Consider the following 20,544-nt stretch of genomic DNA (forward strand, 5'->3'; position numbering starts at 1 on the left):
AAGCTAAAGGTAGTGATGCTGTGCGGAACCACGTGGCCGAAGGCAAGAGTGTCGCTGTAGTAGTATTTGCAACGGACCAGAGTTTAAATGATAGGCATGTTCATGTAAATGTGGTTTCTGCCCAACCCATTTTCTCTTGGGATTTTCTGACCAGCCTCCTGACGCCGCTTTTTCTTCATTCCCAGACCCACTTTCTAGACGGGTCATGAACTCTGTCCACCCAACTAGCAGTTTCCTGTCAGAGTATCTGAGGAGCCTGGGAGGCGTTCTGGAGCTTTTAGGTCAGACGCCTTCCGGGAGTCGTAGCCCCGGCCCCGCCCTTCGGCCCGCGCACTCCTCACTGCGCATGTCGGGTTTTTGTTACCCTCCCCCCTTCAGCAACGGGCCGTGAGGCGGTGGCGGTGGCGGCGGCGGCGAAGGGGGCGGAGAGGAAGGAGCGCGGCGGGACCGGGCTGGGACAGCGCGTACTTTGGGCCGCGGGATTCTCTCCGTGCCGGCGGTGGTAGCAGCTGCGGCTGCAGCCATAGTAGCAGGTTTGTGCGTGGGGGTTTTGGACGCAGGGCCGCTAGTCCTTAGGGGCACTGGAGGCAACTGCTGGGCCTAGCGAGGGCGGAGGAACCGCGGCCTTGCTTAACAAAGAGTCGGCAGAGCCTCGGGGCACCGGCGGCCGGGGTGCTGGGAAGGGGTGGGAGTGCGGGCAGAGGCCTCGAGGGTTCCTTCCTAGCCGCGTCGCCCTCCCACAGCTCCCGCTTCCCTCGCAAGTCTTACCGAGGCCCAGTTGGCGGCTTTCCGGAGGCGGCGCCAGCTCGCCTAGGAAAGGGATTTGCAGGGTGCCCGGCTCCGAGGCAGGGATAGCGCGGGGAGAATTCTGGCCCAAGGAGGCAGCGCTTGGGAGATGCAGGCTTCCGAATTTGGGGTCCTGATAGGCAAAAGCTGCCAAATGAGAGGAGTGAAAAGATGTAAGCGATGATCTTTGTGCAGCCTGGAGTAGGTCGATTATTAGCATCACTTTGTCACCCAAACTTTTTTGCGGCCTACTTGAAAGCCTATCTGATGTGAATAAATAATTTATGTGGAGTTACAAACATATGCATCAAAAACATAGGAGAAGCTCTCGAGAGTTTTGGGGAATTATATTCTCATCACTGAGAATTTCCCTGTTGCCTACACTCCTATAGGCAGTTATCCAATTTCCTGTATATTCTTTTTGTGAATGATGTTTCTATGTCTGTCCTCCCTCATATACACACCCAGGACTTCCTAAAAGGCAGGGACTATGTCTTAAGTCACTTTGCAGAGCCTGGCTCAGTTCTGGCGTATAGGAGGTGAGCAGTGAGTGTTTTGTACAAAAATTAACATTTAGACTTTGACAGCTGGGAAAAGAAAACGTGTCTTTCTGTACCTGGAAGAGGCATTTACACAATGCCTAATGTACAGTTCATTCATTGAAGTGATATTTTTATTGGTGCCTATTCTCTAGCGCAGTTCTAGGTGATAGGGATAGGTGTTAGACCTCTGCCTTTGTGAAACTTAACTTTCTAGTAGCGCAAGGAGAGGCAAAGAAATACATAAATTATACTGAATGTTAGAAGATGATCAGTACCTTAGCAAAAAGAAAGCTGGAAAGGGGGTTGGGGAGGTGTTGTTAGAATTTGCAATAAAGTGGTCAGGGAAGTCCCTACAGACAAGCTTATGTTTAAGCGGACTAGAAGGAGGAGTGAGCCTATGTTTATCTGGGGAAAGGAACGTTCCAAGCTAGAGAGTAACAAATATAAAGGCCTTGAGAAGGACAAAGCTGGCCCGTTAAGAGTGCGAAGACCAATGCGTTTGGAGCACTGTGAGCTGAGGGAGTATTAGGAGATGAAGTCTGGGAAGAATTGGGGGAAGGGAGTGAGCGGAACAACCAGAGCCTTTTAGGCTATTACTTAAGAAGGATCTGAGGGTTTCGATCAGAGGAATGATAATATCTGATTTATATTGTAGCAATTTAATAAAAGAGAGGAGTGCAGTTATTTAAATTTGTTTTGTTACATTGATAGTCATATAATCAGCTCTCAGTTGCTTTAAGCTGACAAGAGAAGGGATGCTTCTAAAATAACCATAACCTAGCATTTACTTATATTTAGTTTAGAAGAATGTGATTACGTTCTTGAGTTTTTATATAGATTCTCATTAAAGAACTGACCTCTATATAGTGTGTAAGATACTCTCAAGGTATTATATAGAGTAGATGCTAATCACTGTCACTAGAACTCTTTCTTCCACCTCCAGAAATGCAAGTGATAAAGTAATGTGGTTTATATAATCAGTTGTTTTTAGTCCACTATATTTAAAGTCATTTAGATCATATCTTATTTTCCACCATTGCCAAAAACACAAACTAGCTAAATTGTCTTCCTTTATAAGCGTGTTCCGCATTTATTCTCACTTCCTAGCCTTCGCTAGTTCAGTCTTTCTCCCTAGAATGTCATCCTCTGCACGTCTCTACCCAGCTTGCATCTTTCTGTGTCTAGCCTGGCTTCTGGCTCTTTTATGACGCTTACCCCTGCCTGTTAGCTCATGGTGATCTCTGACATCTTCAGTGTTTTTGTGGCGCTTATGTGTGAAATACCTGAGTTGAAAGAAGTCTGATAGTCTCAATTTACCGATGAAGAAATTGGGTCTTCAGAAATAATAATATAATGAAAAACAAGTTGGCAGCTGACGTATTGAAGAAGTACATTTTTGTGTATGAACTTAATTTTTCACACCAACCCTTGAGATAGGTGATAGTCTCATCTTTTTTTTTTTTTTTTTTTTTTTTTTTTTTAAGATGGTGTTTGGCTGTGTTGCTCAGGCTGGTCTCAAACTCCTGGGCTCAAGTAATCCACCTGCCTCAGCCTCCCAAAGTACTGGGATTACAGGCGTGAGCCACCATACACAGCCTCTCACCATTTTATAGATGAGGAAACTGAACCCAGAGAAGCTAAATAACTTCCCTGAGGTTCATATCAAGTTAGTAGCAAAGATGATTTACACACAGCCTGTGCTACTTTACTATTCCGTTAAGATTTCCTATGAAACCACCACGTTTTATTTATGTTTTAGAGACAGTGTCTTGCTGTGTTGCCCAGGTTGGAGTGCAGTGGTCCAGTCAGCTCACTGTAACCTGGAACTCCTGGGTTCAAGCAATCCTCTTGCCTCAGCCTCCTGAGCAGCTAGGACTACAGGCGTGTGCCACCATGCCTGGCTAACTTTTATAATTTTTTTGTAAAGACACGGTTTTGCTGTGTTGCCCAAGCTGGTCTCAAACTCCTGGCCATAAGTGATCCTCCCACTTCAGCCTCCCAAAGGGCGAGGATTACAGGTGTGAGCCACCTCACCCAGCCAGCCATAGGATTTAGTGCCTAGAACCATACCAAATAGGACTTCATCCCATGTTGACTGTTTCTCCTGAGCCTAGTTGTAGATCTCCTTTAGTCTTTTACATATTGAATAAATGAATATCTAATATTGAAAACATAAGAGAAAAGTGAATAAGCCTGTTTCTTCAGCCATGAATCCTATAATATGGAATTGGACTGGAAAGGGAGTTGAGGAAGGAGATGCCATTTCTTCTTTTTTTTTTTTTTTGAGATGGAGTCTCACTCTGTCGCCCAGGCTAGGGTGCAGTGGCACGAGATCTCGGCTCACTGCAAGCTCTGCCTCACGGGTTCAAGTGATTCTCCTGCCTCAGCGTCCCCAGTAGCTGGGACTACAGGTGCCTGCCACCACGCCCAGCTAATTTTTTTGTATTTTTAGTAGAGTCAGGGTTTCACCATGTTAGCCAGGATGGTCTCAATTTCCTGACCTGGTGATCCGCCCGTTTCGACCTCCCAAAGTGCTGGGATTACAGGCATGAGTCACCGTGCCTGGCCAGGAGATGCCATTTCTTTGGGGAAATCATATTCATGTCTTTAGGAGTTGGTATTTGAGATGTGCTTTGTAGGATAGGACTTTGGTAGGTACTTATAGTTTATAAGAAAGAGATTTGATGGGGAGGGGACCCAGGTAGAAGGAAGAGGATTCACTAGAATGCTTGTTTTCTTGGAAAACTGAGTACTCGTGGAGAGACCTTGGGAAATATGAATGATAAAGTAGTTTAATGCCACAATGAAGGGTCTCATTCCAGCATGATTAACTGTGGAGAGCTATGGAATTGAGAAGAGTGACATAGTCAGAAATGTGTGTTCTGGAAGAACCTGGAAAGGGTTTTCTACAAGCATCTGAATACTGACCTCCCTTCTGTGAGACTTTTTCTAGTTCCACAGTATTAACACACACTGTGCTACTCTACCAAAGGATGTAAAACTTGCTTTTCTCTTTTCACTGTGTGTCTCACTATTACTCCATCATTTTATGCTTTACTATACAGAATCGCTTCGCATAGACTATGGAAGATTTGCTGGGATGAAGCATCTGGATGTACATCACCATTACTTTTCCAATAAAACAGACATTCTTGGTACAGTAGTCGGGGGAGTATTACCTGTCAAATGTCATTCGTCTCAGAGAGGCCTTGCCTGACTTAAGTCTGTAATAGCTTGCCTCTTACCCTCTTACTTGCTTTTCATAGCACTTTTGCTACCTGGAATTACATGATTTAGTTTTTCTTTCTCCTGGGCCAGACTGTGAACTCTGAATGTGACTGTGTCTGATTCCATTACTGTATCCTTAGCACCTTAGAGCGGTTACTGGCACAAAGTAGGCACTCAGTATATTTTGACTTGGTGATCACTCTGGTAGTGCTGTGGGAGTTTGATAATAGAAAGTTTTTTTTTTTTTTTTTTTTTTTTTTGAGACAGGGTCTCGCTCTTATCGCCCAGGCTGGAGTGCAGTGACACGATCGTGACTCACTGCAGCCTCCGTGTCCTGGGTTCAAGCAATTCTCCTGCCTCAGCCTCCTGAGTAACTGGAACTACAGGTGCGTGCCACCACGCCTGGCTGATTTTTGTATTTTTAGTAGAGACGGGATTTCACCATGTTGGCTGGGATGATCTTGATCTCCTGACCTTGTGATCCGTCTGTCTCGGCCTCCCAATAATCAGAAAGATTTTTTTTAGGAAATAACTGCAATAGTGGAGGTGGAGATGGAAAGGCGGGTATGCATGAGGGATGTCCCTCATAGTACTGGGCACGTAACAAAATCATCAGTGGTTATTGGTCAGTATAAAACAATGGATGTTATTACTAAGAACCAACCTAAGGTTGTTCTTTTTTAAGCAAATACTCAGTGAACTTTGTTTATGGCTCTATTATGCAGCTAATTCTTTTCAAATTAGGTATTTCAAAGGGATTCTTTTTTAAATTTTTATTTTTTGGCACCCCAGCAGGAAATGAAGAAATATTTTTTAAGAGAAAAAATACAAAAATACAGTTGAATTTTCCCAAGTATGTTTTTTGTTTGTTTGTTTGTTGTTTTGTTTTGTTTTTTGAGATGCAGTCTCACTCTGTTACCCAGGCTGGAGTGCAGTGGTGCGATCTCGGCTCACTGCAACCTCCACCTCCCGGGTTCAAGCCTCAGCCTCCCAAGTAACTGGGATTACAGGCGCCCACCACCACGCCCAGCTAATTTTTGTATTTTTAGTAGAGACGGGGTTTCATCATGTTGGTCAGGCTGGTCTCGAACTCCTGTGTGTTTGTATTTTAGAGACTGAAGCCTATACAGCCTATTGCTTCCTCATAATTTGTTTAAAATAACCTAAAAATACATGTGCTCATTTCATGGTTTTATTTTTTTTTTATAGCAAAAGACATGTCAGCAGCATTGTACTTAATGTCCATTATTATTATTATCTTCCAGAGAGGGTCTGGCTCTGTTGCCCAGACTGGAGTGCAGTGGCATGATCTCCACTCACTGCAACCTCTGCCTCCTGGGTTCAGACCATCCTCCCACCTCAACCTCCCGAGTAGCTGGGACTACTGGTGCACGCCACCATACCTGGGTAATTTTTGTATTTTTTGTAGAAACCAGGTTTTGCATTGTTGTCCAGGCTGAACTCAAACTTCTAAGCTGAAGCCATCCTCCTGCCTTGGCTTCCCAAAGTGCTGGGATTGCAGTTGTGAGCCACTGTGCCCACCTGATTTTGTTCTTTTGCTACTATAACCACCATCTAGCCACAGAACACTTTTCATCTTGTAAAACTGAAATTCTGTACCCATTAAACAATACCCTGTTCTCCCCTCCTCCCAGCCCCTGGCAACCACTCTTCTACTCTGTGTGCCTGAGTTTGACTATTCTAGGTATCTCTTTTTTTTTCTTTTTTGTTTTCTTTGTAGAGATGGGGTCTCGCTGTGTTGCCCAGGCTGATCTCAAACTGGCCTCCAGCCATCCTCCTGCTTCCCAAAGTACTGGGAATATAGGCGTAAGCCACTGCACTTGAGTCTTTTATTTTTTTAGTAACCAAATAGAAATTTGGGTGGCTATCTTTTGCTTCTTCTATCAGCTGTACTCCCACAAACCTCTGTGATTGTCAGAGTTCTGTAGCCATAACACTACATGGTTTAATAGTAGGAAAAACTGCCTGGCACAGTGGCTCATGCCTGTAATCTCAGCACTTTGGGAGGCCGAGGCTGGCAGATCACCAGAGGTCAGGAGTTTGAGACCAGCCTGACCAACATGGAGAAACCCCATCTCTACTAAAAATACAAAATTAGCCAGGCATGGTGGCACATGCCTGTAATCCCAGCTACTTGGGAGGCTGAGGCAGGAGAATCACTTGAACCCGGGAGTCGGAGGTTGCAGTGAGCCAGGATTACGCCATTGCACTCCAGCCTGGGCAACAAGAGCGAAACTCTCTCAAAAAAAAAAAAAAAGTAGGAAAAACTGTTCTCAAGAGACTAAGTAATGATACATTGAGGATGATCTGGCTTAGATTTAATCAGGAAGGGTGGATAGCTAGATGACAAGGTTTGTAGTAATAAAAGACGGTTTTCACAAATACTGGGATGAATTTTGGAGAGCCTGAATACATGATATTTATTCATACAGCAAAAGTTTTTGAGTACTACACAGACACCAAGGATATAGTGCTGGACAAATTGAGCAAAGTCCATGCCTTCATGGAGCTAACATTCTACTCAGGGTATATAGAAAGCACAGTTGCTTGGTCTTCCTAGAGTCAGTAATTGAGGGGAAATGGGCTGTGTGTTCTAGATGAGCTAGGGAAAGGATTGCTTTTGCATCTTGCTAAGTCTGAGAGCCGTTAAGCAACTATCACCTGCCCAAGGTCTCACTGCCTGTCTGTTTGTGGCAGGAGTTGATTTGCTGCTTTTGTAATATGAACCTTTTGATTATTTGGTAGGGCTGATTTATATTCATACTTGTTCTTTTCACTCCTTCGCTCCAGTTTTGGGGGAAGAGTGAGTTACTTCTGTTAAAAGTTTTGATTGTGTCTGGTCTTCTCTGGAAATCCTATGATTTTTTTCTGTCATTTTGCATCTTCAGTTTTTCAGATTTTACTGGTTTTTCCCCTTTAGCATATAAACATACATATATTTCTTTAAAAAATAAAATTTCTGTAGTTAATGCTTCACTTTCTCCTTCCTGTCATTGATAAACAGCCTACAAAGTACTTTTGACTCCCCTTGACCTAGTCTTCATCTTCTACCACTTACTTGCCAGTCAGGTACTCCTCAGCCCTGTCCCTACTGCTCCATTGAAACTGCTTTCACCGATGACTCTTGGTTGCATATACAACAGAAGCATTTTCGTTCTTTTTGTTTTGTTTTTTTTGAGACAGAATCTTGCACTCTTGCCCAGGTTGGAGTGCAGTGGCACGATCTGGGCTCACTGCAAGCTCCGCCTCCTGGGTTCACGCCATTCTCCTGCCTCAGGCTCCGGAGTAGCTGGGACTACAGGCGCCCGCCTAATTTTTTGTATTTTTAGTAGAGACGAGGTTTCACCATGTTGGCCAGGCTGGTCTCAATCTCCTGACCTCATGATCAGGACCTCGTGATCTCCTGACCTCGTGATCAGGCCCGCCTCGGCCTCCCCAAAGTGATGGGATTACAGGTGTGAGCCACTGCGCTAGCACATTTTAGTTCTTAACTTACCTGACTTCTCTTCAGTTTTCTGCCTATAGAGCTTCTCTCTCCTCACCTGTGTTCCTCCTTGTCTCCCCTTCCTTCCTTCCCTCGCTTCTCTTTTTTTCCCTTCCCCCATCCCTGTTCCATCTGAAGTTTCCATGTAAGCTTCTCTTTTCCTAAATAGTGATATACATTAAGAATTGTCTTACCGGGCTGGGCGGGGTGGCTCACGCTTGTAATCCTAGCACTTTGGGATGCTGAGGCGGGCGGATCACGAGGCCAGGAGATCCAGACCATTCTGGCTAACACAGTGAAACCTCGTCTCTACTAAAAATACAAAAAATTAGCCGGGCCTGGTGGCAGACGCCTGTAGTCCCAGCTACTGGGGAGGCTGAGGCGGGAGAATGGCGTGAACCCGGGAGGCAGAGCTTGCAGTGAGCCGAGATCGCGCTACTGCGCTCCAGCCTGGGCAACAGAGCAAGACTCCATCTCTGCTAGCTTATTTACATCAGTAACTTGAAATGCAAATGGCTTACATCAAATCTATAGCTCCACTCCAGACCCCTGTCCGCAGTTCCTGACCCTACTTGGCATCTCTGCTTAGCTCTCTCATAGATACTGAACTCACCTTCTACCTGGTTTTGCAAGCCTGCCTCTTTTAGCTTTCCATCTCCATTAGTGGCTCCACAATTCATCCAGTCTTTAAAGCCAGAAACTTCTGAAGTTATTCTAAACTCTTCTTCCTTAGCTTCCACACCAATTACTGATCACACAATCCTAATGGATCTTTCCTCAGATGTCTAAATAAATAACTCAGATCCATCCCCCGTTTCTCCTTTCTCACAGGTGCTTTCTTAGTTCAGAATTTTGTTGCTTTATACCTGCATTGCTGCAACAGCCTCCTACTTTCCTTGCCTCTACTATGAGTATCTCTCATTCTGTCTTTCAAAAACACTGATCTGAAAATTCCTCTTCTGTGTAAAATTAACAATTCCTTGTAGCTGGTAGAATACAGTTTTGTATGGTACATCGTTAGCATAGCCTTCTAAGCTGTTCATCTTGGCCCTGCCTGTCTTTCTGAACATGTGTCCTGCAAATTTCCCAAATGTCCTACTCAACTCTAGCTGCACTGAACTATTTCCTGTTCTCTGTCATAGCATGTAACAGATCCTTCCATCTAAAATGCCCTTCTTTAATGCTTCTTTGATCTAATGCCTCTTGAGATTTCAAAATTTAACATGTCATCTCTCAGAACACTTCTATGCCTTTGCTCCCACTCATGGACCACCAGTGAATGCACTCTGTATAGTACGTCTGCTAGAACGCATGATGTTGTTTTCAGCTGCCTCAGACTACACTGTCTACTCCTTGAGAACAGGGACTGTATCTTTCATGTATGAATGCCTAGCACTTCGTATACTGTGTGACCTTCTCAGCAACCTTTCAGTAAACCATTGAAAGTTTTCCGGATAGGAGATTGTGTGATTCTTAAAATCCACGTGAATGTAAAATGTCTTTACACTATCCTTTCTTTGTCTGCTTTCTTATCCTTATGGCTCATTAGCTCCTTGTTATACATCGTATACACTAGGAAAAATGAGATTAAAATTGAACCCATCATTTTTGTTGCTTGGGAACAGCTCTTGAAAAGATAGGCTTATAGATTAGTTTAAAAATGTCAGATGCTAAAATTTCCTTGCTTTTAAAGATTCTTACTAAAGTTCATCGCACTGGAATTATGTTGATTCCCTGATTGAAGGAATCCCCTTACGGGATTCCTAAAGAGAGCAGGAGATGAACTTCAAGTAAACTAGTACCTTAGTCATTCTCACTGTTAGAGAAGGAGGTCCAAAATGAGTAAAGACAGTTTCTATCTGGAGTTAAGGGTCTAAGTGGAGATTGACATGGTATAATTCAAGTTTAATACTAAGCAGGCTGGGCGCTGTGGCTCATGCCTGTAATCCCAGCACTTTGGGAGGCCAAGGTGGGTGTATTGATTGACTTCAGGAGTTCAAGACCATCCTGGCTAACATAACGAAACCCCATCTCTGCTAAAAATACAAAAAATTAGCTGAGCCTGGTGGCACACACCTATAATCCCAGCTACTCGGGAGGCTGAGACAAGAGAATCACTTGAACCAAAGAGGCAGAGTTTGCAGTGAGCCAAGATTGTACCCCTACACTCCAGCCCGGGTGACAGAGTGAAACTCTGTCTCCCAAAAAACAAACCAAAAAAACACCTTAATACTAAGCAAACAACTAAGTGCTGTGTATAATAGCAGTTGAACAAAACCTATAAAGTATATGTAGACAAGGGCATAGAACAGTGTGTTTCTGATCTCTTTGACAATGTTACTATAATAAACAGCTTTTGGAATTTTTTTCCACCCTGGCTTTAAAGCTAGTGGAAATTAAAATTAAACATTTTAATTTTTCTTACTAATGGTAAACAAAATAAAAATCAAATAACTGCTGTTAAACATTGTGATAAACAGCCTATCAGCTATCTCTGTATACATAACTCATGGTTTTTACATAAATTAAATCATACTACCCACCTTGTTTTATGCCCTTATTTTACTCAATGTGTAATGGATACTTTTTCATAAATGTAAATAGTAATTAAAATGGGTCATGTCTGTTAATTTCAGCACTTTGGGAGACTGAAGTAGGAGGACTGCTTCAGGCCAGGATTTTGAGACCAGCCTAGGCAACATAGTGAGACCACAAAAAATTAAAATAAAAACCCAGGCATGGTGGCTCATGTTGTAGTCCTAGCTAGTCAGGAGGCTGAGGTGGGAGGATCCCTTGAGCCCAGGAGTTCATGGCTGCAGTGAGCTGCAATCAGACCACTGTACTGCATCCTGGGTGACAGCAAGAACTTGTCGCAAAAAAAATTTTTTTTTTTAATTCAGAATGCATTTTCCTTTGAGCAACTGCATTTTAAAACTTGTTCCTAAGGAAATAATTGAAGGTGTGCACAAAGATGTAGCTATAATGATGTGTTTTGTAACATTGTGTTATTAGTATTACACTGTAAAGTAGTGAAGAAATAGATATCTGTTGACATTAAACAATATCACAGTATATCATTAGATGAAGAAATCAGTAACTAAAATAGTATGTATAGTATGGTTTCAATTTTTAATTTGTGTGTATGTGTACACACATATGCATAGAAGTAGCAAAAAACAGAACAAAACTACGTATCTGGGAGAGGAAATTTCAGGTAATTTTAAATTTTGTTCTTTTTTGCTTTCTACTTTTCTGTAAAACTTAGGTAAATTGTGTCATTAAAAAGGGTTTTTGGGGGCCGGGTGAAGGGACTCATTCCTGTAATCCCAGCACTTGGGGAGGCTGAGGCGGGTAGATCACTTGAGGCGAGGAGTTCCAGACCAGCCTGGCCAGCATAGCGAAACCCCATCTCTACTAAAAATATAAAATATTGGCTGGACGTGGTGGTGCACACTTGTAATCCCAGCTACCCAGGAGGCTGAGGCATGAGAATCATTAGAACCCAGGAGACAGAAGTTGCAGTGAGCTGAGATCGGGCCACTGCACTCCAGCCTGGGCGACAGATTGAGACTGTCTCAAAAAACAAAAAAAAAAATGTTTTTTGGGCCAGGTACAATGGCTCATGCTTGTAATCCCAGCACTTAGGGAGGCAGAGGCGAGAGGGGGTCTTGAGGCTAGGAGTTTGAGACCAGCCTGGGCAACATCACAAGACCCTGTTCCTTTAAAAAAAAAAAAAAAAAAAAAAAAAAGGTTTTTGGAGCCAAGACTAATGTAAGGTATTGTTTGTAAAATGATTTTATCAATACACAAGAAATTTCTTTGTAATTCCTAACCACAGGCTAACTGAATACTTCAGGCAACATGTCAGTGAATCATAGTTTCTTCCTGGATAGTGTTTCTATTGGGCATTTGTTCAATAAATACATGGTTGATAGTACCTTTCCTTCAGGCATGAATACATAGATACTGTCTACAAATAACTGATCTTTTAAGTTTTGATTCTTTGATTCTTCCAGATGTCATTACCAGAGGATAACCTCTAGTTTTTGGGGAGTCTTGGCTGATAGCACCTCAGTCTTTCATATAAGGATGAAGATATTCAGTCTTTTTATATCTCCAATGACCTAGCACATATCAGATTCCCCAAAATATTTTTTTATGAGTATTTTTGTCAGCTTAATAAGATGTTAATTAGCAGGAAAATCCTTTTAGAGGGGATGATATTAAATACTGCATTCCGGTTTACATTGAGTCCCCAATAAAATTAAAACAATTCCTTCAGTGTTTTAGAAAATATAATCATTTGTTGAGGCTAGCATGGTGTGTATCTGAAATACAATGTCAACGTTTGTGGTTTTTGTTTTTGTTTTTGTTTTTTTAAGAGACAGGATTTCACTATGTTGCCCAGGCTGGAATACAGTGGCTATTCACAGGCAGGATCATAGCACACTGTAACCTTGAACTCCTGGGCTCAAGCAGTTTCCCTGCCTCAGCTTCCTGAATAGCTGGGCTGGAAATGAATCTCTTAATGAGATGGATGGGATTTTCTTTTCTTTTTTTTTGTTTTGTTTTGTTTTCTTTTCTTTTCTTTCCTTTCTTAGTATAAAAAGAGACAGTCTCTTTCTGTCACCCAGGCTTGAGTGCAGTGGCGTGATCATAGCTCAGTGTAATCTGGAACTCCTGGGTTCAAGTAGTCCTCCTGCCTAAGCCTCCCAAGTAGTTGGCATTACTGGCCTGGGCCACTCTCCTGACTACAATGTTATAGTTTTAATTGAGAAGCTAAAGTTTAAAATAAAATTTTAGGTGGAGGTTGGAAGAGACATACAACTCAGTGGGGCTATACACTTTTTTTTTTTCCTTTTCTTTTCTTTTTTTTTTTGAGACGGAGTCTCGCTCCGTCGCCTGTGCTGCAGTGCAGTGGAGCGATCTCAACTCACTGCAACCTCCACTTCTCGGATTCAAGTGATTCTTCTGCCTCTGCCTCCCAAGTAGCTGGGACCACAGGCGTGTGCCACCACGCCTGGCCATTTTTTGTATTTTTAGTAGAGAAGGGGTTTCACCATATTGTCCAGGCTGGTCTCCAACTCCTGACCTCATGATCTGCCTGCCTTGGCCTCCCAAAGTGCTGGGATTACAGGTGTGACCCACTGTGCCTGGCCCTTGGGGCTATACACTTTTTAAAGTTAAATTTATATTTGTGTATCTTATTCCTAACAGGTCAGTCATTGGCACCATGAACTGGAATAAAGGTGGTCCTGGCACTAAGCGAGGATTTGGCTTTGGAGGTTTCGCCATCAGTGCTGGGAAAAAGGAGGAACCCAAACTCCCACAGCAGTCCCACAGTGCCTTTGGGGCAACCAGCTCTTCTTCTGGATATGGAAAGTCAGCTCCACCACAGCTTCCTTCTTTCTACAAAATTGGATCTAAGCGGGCCAACTTTGATGAAGAAAATGCGTAAGTGGTAATTCCTGGTAGTGTAGCAAAGTTTGGGCTTTGAGATATTCATTCTATCAGCAGAAATTGAGGCAAAGAAACTTTGTTTCTCAAATAATAATGACTTCTTAAGTTATGTGTCTTGCTGAATTCCATGGTTCCTAATAAGTTAAATTATTGGGTTTACTCATTTGTAAGGAATGTAATACCTGTGGGGTTACTTATACCTTTACTCATTCGGTGTTACGTCCTACTGGGCTGTTGCTCAATGTGGTATTAGAAGCCGTTGAAACAGGCCAGGCATGGTGGCTCACACCTGTAATCCCAGCACTCTGGGAGGACGAGATGGGTGGATCATCTGACGTCAGGAGTTCGAGAACAGCCTGGCCAATATGGTAAAACCCTGTCTCTGCTAAAAATACAAAACATTAGCCAGGCATGGTGGTGGTGCACGCCTGTAATCCCATCTACTCAGGAGGAGGCTGAGGCAGGAGAATCGCTTGAACCCAGGAGGCACAGGTTGCATTGAGCCAAGATGGCGCCATGGAACTCCAACCTAGGTGACAGAACAAGACTCCGTTTCCAAAAAAAAAAAAGGCATTGAAACATAAATATGGCTGGAGAGTTTTATATAATTCATGTGGTTTTTGGTGGTCTCTCTTGTTTTTTTTTTGGAGGCAGAGTTTTGTTCTTGTCACCTAGGCTGGAGTGTAATGGTGCAATCTCGGCTCACTGCAACCTCCACCTCCCGAGTTCAAGTGATTCTCCAGCCTCAGCCTCCTGAGTAGGTGGGATTACAGGTATGCACTACCATGCCAGGCTAAGTTTTGTATTATTAGTAGAGACGGGGTTTCAGCATGTTGGCCAGACTGGTCTCTAACTCCTGACCTCCGGTGAACCACCTGCCTTGGCCTCCCAAAGTGCTGGGATTACACGCATGAGCTACTGCGCCGCATGAGCTACTGTGCCTGGTCTAGTGTTCTTTACTGCAGTCTTTTACTGACACCATATAAATTGTTTAGTAAACATAGGCAGTTGTCAAAATTGATGGAAATACAAGTTTGCTTCATCACCGTGTTAGCCACGAAGGTCTCGATCTCCTGACCTCATGATCCACCCACCTCAGCCTCCCAAACTGCCGGGATTACAGGCATGAGCCACCGGGCCCGGGCTACATCTAAGTCTTTAAAACTATTATGTTGAAACATCTGATAGTGGTAGAAAAATCTACTCACGTTTTTCCCATAGTTCTCATAATTGGTAAATGCTTTTTACCAATTACTATTTTTAACTTGCTGATATAATAATGTGGTTAGAAAAGGCTGGGATTTGAGGGGTTGAGTTCTAATTTCTATACAAAATATCTCTCTTTGCTGAATCTGAAGAAATCTCTTGTTGCTATTATTTCCAAGCTGATTCTGACACTGCTTCACTGCTTGAGGGTTTTTTTGGTTTGTTTGTGTTTTTGAGATAGGGTCTCTGTCACCCAGGCTGGAGTGGAGTGGTGCGATCAAGGCTCACTGTAGTCTCGACCTCCCAGGCTAAAGCAGTTAAGCAGTTCTCCCACCTCAGCCTCCTGAGTCGCTGAGACCATAGGCACATGCCACCACACCCTGCTAATTTTTTATTCTTTTTTTCTTCTTCTTTTTTTCCTTTTTTGAGATGGAGTCTTGTTGTGTCACCCAGGCTGGAGTGCAGCGGCGCAATCTTGGCTCACTGCAACCTCCACCTCCCAGGTTCAAGTGATTCTCCTGCCTCAGCCTCCCATGTAGCTGGGATTACAGCTGCCTGCCACCACACCCAGCTGATTTTTGTATTTTTAGTGTAAGCGGGGTTTCACCAGGTTGGCCAGGCTGGTCTCGAACTCCTGACCTCAGGTGATCCACCCACTTCAGCCTCCCAGAGTGCTGGAATTAAAGGCCTGAGCCACCACGCCTGGACAATTTTTTATTCTTGTGTAGAGACAGGGTCTTGCTTTATTGCCCAGTCTGGTCTGAAACTCCTGGGCTCAAGTGATCCTCCCACCTTGGCCTCCCAAAGTGCTGGGATTATAGGCACGAGCCACTGCACCCAGCAGATTTTAATTGGAAAAAAAAGCTTCTAAAAGACTGGAGTTTAATTTTTTTTTTTTTTTTTTTTTTTTGAGATAGAGTTTCAGTCTTGTTGCCCAGGCTGGAGTGCAATGGCGTGATCTCAGCTCACCGCAACCTCTGCCTCCTGGGTTCAAGCGATTCTTCTGCCTCAGCCTCCTTAGTAGCTGGAATTGCAGACATGCGCTACCATGCCTGGCTAATTTTGTATTTTTAGTAGAGACGGGGATTCTCTGTGTTGGCCAGGCTGGTTTCAAACTCTCGATCTCAGGTGATCTGCCCACCTCGGCCTCCCAAAGTGCTGGGATTACAGGTGTGAGCCACTGCATCTGGTCAAAATATTTTGAAAGTACACAGCAGTATTTTAGAAAGCTGACATGTTATTTAGGAGTCAAATGGACAAGTAGTGTTTAACTTTTAGCAAAGTCAGAAGTTACTCTAAACAGCATTTAACCAGTTCAGACTACTTTTTCATTAGTTAAATAGAACACACTATATACAGGGGACTGAGGTGGAAAGACCACTTGAGCCTAGGAGTCTGAGGCTGCAGATAGCTGTGTTTGCATCACTGCACATCAGCCTGTATGACAGTGTGAGACTGTCTCTAAGAAAACAACCAACCAGGCCGGGCGCGGTGGCTCAAGCCTGTAATCCCAGCACTTTGGGAGGCCGAGACGGGCGGATCACGAGGTCAGGAGATCGAGACCATCCTGGCTAACACGGTCAAACCCCGTCTCTATTAAGAAATACAAAAAAAAAACTAGCCGGGCGAGGTGGCGGGCGCCTGTAGTCCCAGCTACTCGGGAGGCTGAGTCCGGAGAATGGCGTGAACCCGGGAGGCGGAGCTTGCAGTGAGCTGAGATCTGGCCACTGCACTCCAGCCTGGGTGACAGAGCGAGACTCCGTCTCAAAAAAAAAAAAAAGAAAAAAAAAGAAAACAACCAACCAAAAACCTACTATATGAATGAATATGCATGAGTAATATGTGTATATGTGTATGCTATATATTGACGCATATATATTACGTTGTATAGTATATAGTGTGAATATGCTATTGCTACATTAGCGTACATAACAGTTACTATATAAAGGAATTTGCGTAAACATATTTACTATATATTTTAGACGAGGCACAGTGGCTCACGTCTGTAATCCCGGCACTTTGGGAGGCCGAGGTGGGTCTATCACTTGAGGTCAGAAGTTTGAGACCAGCCTGGGCAACATAGTGAAACCCCGTCTCTACTAAAAATACAAAAATTGGTCCAGGCACAGTAGCTCACGCCTGTAATCCCAGCACTTTGGAAGGCCGAGGCAGGCAGATTGCCTGAGGTCAGGAATTTGAGACCAGCCTGGCCAACATGGCGAAACCCCATCTCTACTAAAAATACAAAAATTAGCTGGGCGTGGTGGCAGTGCATATAATCCCAGCTACTTGGGAGGCCGAGGCAGGAGAATCACTGGAACCCAGGAGTCAGAGGCTGCAGTGTGAGTTGAGATCATGCCAGTGCACTCCAGCCTGGGCGACAGAGCAAGACTCCATCTCAAAAACAAAAAGACCACAAAAATTAACTGGGTGTGGTGGCGTGCACCTGTAATGCCAGCTACTTGGGAGGCTGAGGCAGGAGAATTGCTTGAACCTGAATGGCGGAGGTCGCAGTGAGTGCAGAGATCACACTGCTGCAAATGCAGCCTGGGTGATAGGGCGAGGCTGTCTCAAAAACAAAAAAGTATATTAGTCTATATTATTGTTACATATAGTCACAGTATTACATTAGTGTGTATATATGTGTGTGTGTGTGTGTAGCATAACAGTTTAAGTTTTTAAAATAATTCCTAGGAAGACTTGAAATGCTTTAACTTTTTAAACTGCAGTTATTTATTTAAACTAATATTTGGTTATATTACTATTTGATTTTGAGATAGAGTCTAAACAATGGTTTAGTTTATAAAGAGCTGTATTGGCATCCTTTTCTGGAATGTTTGTTAAAGAGAAAGTGATACCTTATGCAGCCTTTAAAAATGTCCTTTCTGAATACTTCAGTAGTATCGTAAATTATTTTGGATTGAGCATGTATTTTCTTTTTTTTCCTTGTTTTTTGAGACAGAGTCTTGCTCTGTCGCCCAGGCTGGAGTGCCGTGGCACAATCTCAGCTCACTACAATCCCCACCTCCTGGGTTCAAGCATTTCTCCTGCCTCAGCCTCCCAAGTAGCTGGGATTACAGGCATGTGCCACCATGCCTGTCTAATTTTTTATTTTTAGTAGACACAGGGTTTCACCATGTTGGCCAGGTTGGTCTCAAACTCTTGACGTCAAGTAATCCACCTGTCTTGGCCTCCCAAAGTGCTGGGATTAGAGGTGTGAGCCACCACACCTGGCCTGAGCATTTATTTTCAATTCTGGAAGTTTTCTCTTGGTCCCCAGAAAATAGCCCAGAATTTCTGAGGTTTTTGGTCTTTAAAAGAATATCTCAAGTTTTTATTAAGGGTTATAAAGAATAAACAATTTCTAATGTTTCATTAAGTTTCCTTTTGGCTGTGCGTGGTGGCTCTCGCCTGTAATCTCAGCACTTTGGAGGCTGAGGCGGGCAGATCATGTAAGGGGTTCAAGACCAGCCTGGCCAACATGGTGAAACCCCTGTCTCTAGTAAAAATACAAAAATTAGCCAGGCATGGTGGCAGGTGCCTGTGATCCCAGCTACTAGGGAGGGCTAGGCAGGAGAATCACTTGAAACCAGAAGGTGGAGGGTGCAGGGAGCCGAGATTATGCCATTGCACTCCAGCATGGGTGACAAGCAAAACTCCATCTCAAAAAAAAAAAAAAAAAAGTTTTCTGTTTTCCCATAGCACAGCTCTTTAATATTTGTTATATTTATCTAACAATGATCAGTAAGTTTGTACTGAAAACTCTTCTGTTTTAACAGAACTGGGAGTATGATTTGACCATATACTATTGAAATGGAGAATCTCTTGTGATTACTTTTTTGTAATATTGAAATTTTGCATGTATTAAGTAGTACTTAATTAGGTCATTAGCCAAAGCCTTGGAGGTCTTTAATTTGATCTACATTAAATCTCCTAATAGTAAGATATACTATAATAAAAATTTTGTTAAATGAAAGATTTACTGACCCCAAAGTAAACATTCACTTTACCAGTTTGCATTCTGATTCTCAGCTATTTTGAAGATGAGGAAGAAGACTCTAGCAATGTTGATTTACCTTACATTCCTGCTGAAAACTCACCAACTCGCCAGCAATTCCATTCCAAGCCAGTAGATTCTGACAGTGATGATGATCCCTTGGAGGCATTCATGGCTGAAGTGGAGGCAAGTATCAGCATGTTTCATTAAAATATTTAGCAGTTAGAAATAGATCAAGCTAACTTAGTACTTCAAATCTTACTCAAAATTTGTTTTCTGGTCCTTTTTTTTGTTGTAGTTTTTGAGAATTTTGCTCCAGTAGTCGATAGTTGCATATATCTACTTCCACTTGCCCTGTACTTTTGCGATGGTTGGTGGCTAGAAATTTGAACTTAACCCATGAACATGGTAGCTCTAGACGTATATGTGTGTATGTGTTTTATTTTAATAATCTTAGCATATTTTTGAATGGAATTAACATCTCATTCAATCTAGCATTTGTTAAGTACATATTTATGTAAAGTAATTAAACTTAAGGAACTTGCCAAAATTGTAAATTCTGTATTCTGTAGTTTTAAATGTTATTTATCAACATCCATGACCTCCCTGTAGAAATTTAACCTCATGACCACCTCCTTGAAACCCTTCTCACTAGGCTTTTGTGATTTTGTGTTACTTTCCTTTTTCATCTTTCTGACTTTTTTCTTTTGGTTTGTTTTTGTTTTATTATTATTTACTTTTTATTGTGGAAAAATTTAAACACATACAAAGATAGAATAATAAATGAACCTTCATGTACCTTCAACGAACTTTATTAGTTAACAACTTTTGGCCGCTTTTGTGTTATCTAATCTCTCCCACCACTGATTCTTTTCTTTTCTTTTCTTTCTTTTTTCTTTTTTCTTTTTTGAGACAAAGTCTTGCTCTGATGTGGGCTGGCTAGAGTGTAGTGGTATGATCATGGCTTACTGCAGCCTCACACTCCTGACCTCAAATGGTCCTCCTGCCTCAGCCTCCTGAATTGCTGAGTTTACAGGTGTGCACCAACATACCCAGCTAATTTTTAAAGTTTTTATAGAGGTAAGGTCTTGCTTTGTTACCCAGATTGGTTTTGAACTTCTAACCTCAAGTGATCCTCTAGCCTCAGCCTCCCAAAGAGCTTGGACCATAGGCATAAGCCACTGTGCCAAATCCAATTCTGTTTTGGATTATTTAAAAATCTCAGACATATAATTTTATCCATCAGTATTTCTCTGAGAACACTCTTAAAAATTGCAACCACCATGTTATTGTTGCACCCAAAAAAACAAATCATTAAATATCCATCTGACTGTTATTTGTGATCCTTCTTGCCATCCTCCTCCAATTTTTCACATACAGAGGTCACTTTACAGCTCTCTATATTGATTACTATATATAAGATTACTATCTTCGTTCTTTATATATTCTTTGGTGACCTCATTTACTTTTAAAACTTTTCTGTGCATAATTTACGTTTTGAGTCCCATCTTTCGCTTTGATTTTGGTCCTGCTTTTCCAGAATTGTATTGGACTTTTTTACATGTGTCCCACTGGTACCTTAAACTCTATTCATCATCTTTTCCTCCTCAACAAGTCATTCTCTTATTTCTATGAATGACATTAATGGTCACATAGTCACCTTAGCTTAAAACTGGCTTTAATTTCTTCCTTCACCACTGCCTCTTCATTTTTTTAGCAGATTATCAGGAATGCTTATTATTTAATTTAATCCTCAAAATAATCGTGGGAAATAGGCAGAAAAATGTATATATAAATAAAAATTTTTAACTGATAATAAA

At 42.6% G+C, this 20,544-nt stretch overlaps 1 protein-coding gene across 3 annotated transcripts in view; it reads left to right on the forward strand.

The window, feature by feature from the left end:
* Positions 1-48: 48 nt before the first annotated feature.
* DDX42 (DEAD-box helicase 42) overlaps positions 49-20,544 on the forward strand; it is a 47,198-nt gene continuing 26,702 nt past the window's right edge. Inside the window, exons 1-4 of one of the 3 annotated variants that reach the window (XM_031657675.1) lie at positions 49-533; positions 4,394-4,483; positions 13,279-13,515; positions 18,760-18,910. In XM_031657675.1, the coding sequence (XP_031513535.1) occupies positions 13,295-13,515; positions 18,760-18,910 (372 nt within the window). In that variant the 5' untranslated portion in view covers positions 49-533; positions 4,394-4,483; positions 13,279-13,294. Of the gene's footprint in view, positions 534-4,393; positions 4,484-13,278; positions 13,516-18,759; positions 18,911-20,544 lie in introns of those variants that run through there. The other 2 variants (XM_003913274.3, XM_017950865.1) reach the window with 2 other exon arrangements.

The sequence above is a fragment of the Papio anubis genome, chromosome 17, assembly GCF_008728515.1.
Source record: "Papio anubis isolate 15944 chromosome 17, Panubis1.0, whole genome shotgun sequence".
NCBI classification, from domain to species: Eukaryota; Metazoa; Chordata; class Mammalia; order Primates; family Cercopithecidae; genus Papio; species Papio anubis.